This window comes from Anarrhichthys ocellatus, unplaced genomic scaffold, assembly GCF_004355925.1.
Source record: "Anarrhichthys ocellatus isolate YVR2014 unplaced genomic scaffold, GSC_Weel_1.0 scaffold4261, whole genome shotgun sequence".
Classification (NCBI taxonomy): Eukaryota; Metazoa; Chordata; class Actinopteri; order Perciformes; family Anarhichadidae; genus Anarrhichthys; species Anarrhichthys ocellatus.
The window spans coordinates 3,092-4,644 of record NW_022284235.1 but is presented as its reverse complement, the minus strand read 5'-3'; the positions used below and the strand labels follow the sequence as shown (position 1 = coordinate 4,644).

The window sequence follows — 1,553 nt, the reverse complement described above, 5'->3', positions numbered from 1 at the left end:
TGTGTGTGTGTGTGTGTGTGTGTGTGTGTGTGTGTGTGTGTGTGTGTAGGTGTGTGTGTAGTCCTCTACCTGCCAGGTGGGGTCAGCATGTCGGTAGTAGCAGAAGTTGTCGGTGATCCACTTGTAGATGCAGGACAGGGTGATCTTGGTCTTCTTGCTGGCCTGCATCGCCATGCAGATGAGCGTCGCGTACGAGTACGGAGGCTTGATGCGCGCGTTGGTCTTGTAGTCCACCTCGTCGGGGCAGTGCCCGTGAGCCACGATGCCCGGGAGGGACTGCATCCGGCTGTAGGCCGCCGCCGTGGGCTTCCCGGGGGTCAGGGGCATGCCGATGGAGGCCGGGTCTCCGGCCAGAGGGGAGGCCGGCGCGTCGGAGCCCGGTGGCTGGTGGTGGGCCTGCGGCGGCACGTTGGCACCGAGGATGGAGAACTCCTGCAGCCACTGCAGGCTCGTGAGGCTGTCGTCCAGGTTGCTGCTGCTGCAGCTGCTGTTGTTGTTGTCGTTGTTGTTGCAGTGGACGCCGTCCCGCTCCTCCACCTGCACGGCCGCGGTCACCACCTCCTCCTCCAGCCCCACGGAGCCCTCAGGCCACGGGTCGGTGCAGCTCAGAGACAGCATGGCTCTCTGTCACCCCGCTCCTCCTCCACCCTGCCACCGCCTGACAGGACCGGAGACAAACAGCCGACAATAATTGTGAAAGAGCGGAACAATGAGCGGCCCGATTTAAAAACAGAGCCTCAGTGTGTGCGTAACGAGCAGGTGGGTTTAAATCCACAGGTGAGTCCGTCACCTGCAGGTCTGATGAGAACAGGTGGTTAAAAGAAAAGTGAGAATCTAAAAGTCTGTTCTGTCTCCGAGTCTCAGAACTTTCCTGAACAAGTGTGTTGCGCACTTTACGCATGAAAAGAGCGCACGTCATTACTAACGCTAATCTGCGGGCTTTAAATACGAATACATGTATTACATTGTTAAAGAAAAGTTAAAAAAAAACGACTATCAAATTGTGTTATTATAATTTAGATGAAATGTGCGTCGTTTTGAGGACATTTGCACATTTAGGACGTTTTACGCGTAAAATCCGCATATTTAGAACATTAATTAAGACAAATACAAAAATGCTGATTATTTAAGTTAAGTTAAACCTTCATTAGTCCCGCCGCGGGGAAATGTAATTATATATTTTTATAAAATAATATGCTTACAAGTGCAGTGCAATATATTATTATTTTAAAACGTGTTATTGCCCGGATGTAAATAAAATAAAAGCCTGTTATAATAAAGTTGAACTCACCTTTCTGTCCGCTGTGACGTTGAGTCGACACTTTATTTGTAATCCTGATCGATCAGACTCAGACTGCGTAAAAAGCACCAGAGGAAGAGTGAAGAAGAGGAGGATGAAGTCCTGCGAACGGTGCTCGGTCTCGGGACTCCCGGTCGGAGGAGTCGGTTTAATACCTGGTGCAGGAGGTTTGTCCGGTTACCGTAGAAACGACCCCCCCCCCCCCCTCGCAGGACTTCATCCTCCTCTTCTTCACTCTTCCTCTGGTGCTTTT

The 1,553-nt window shown here is 51.4% G+C and overlaps 1 protein-coding gene across 1 annotated transcript; it reads right to left on the bottom strand.

The window, feature by feature from the left end:
• Window positions 1-69: 69 nt before the first annotated feature.
• LOC116379410 (forkhead box protein J1-A-like) lies at window positions 70-1,469 on the bottom strand (the record flags this gene model as incomplete). Its single annotated transcript, XM_031841369.1, has 2 exons — window positions 1,292-1,469; window positions 70-658 (listed from the first exon to the last, which is right to left on the bottom strand). A coding segment is annotated over exon 2 (549 nt), but the record flags the coding sequence as incomplete, so codon positions are not given.
• Between the last annotated feature and the right edge of the window lie 84 nt (window positions 1,470-1,553).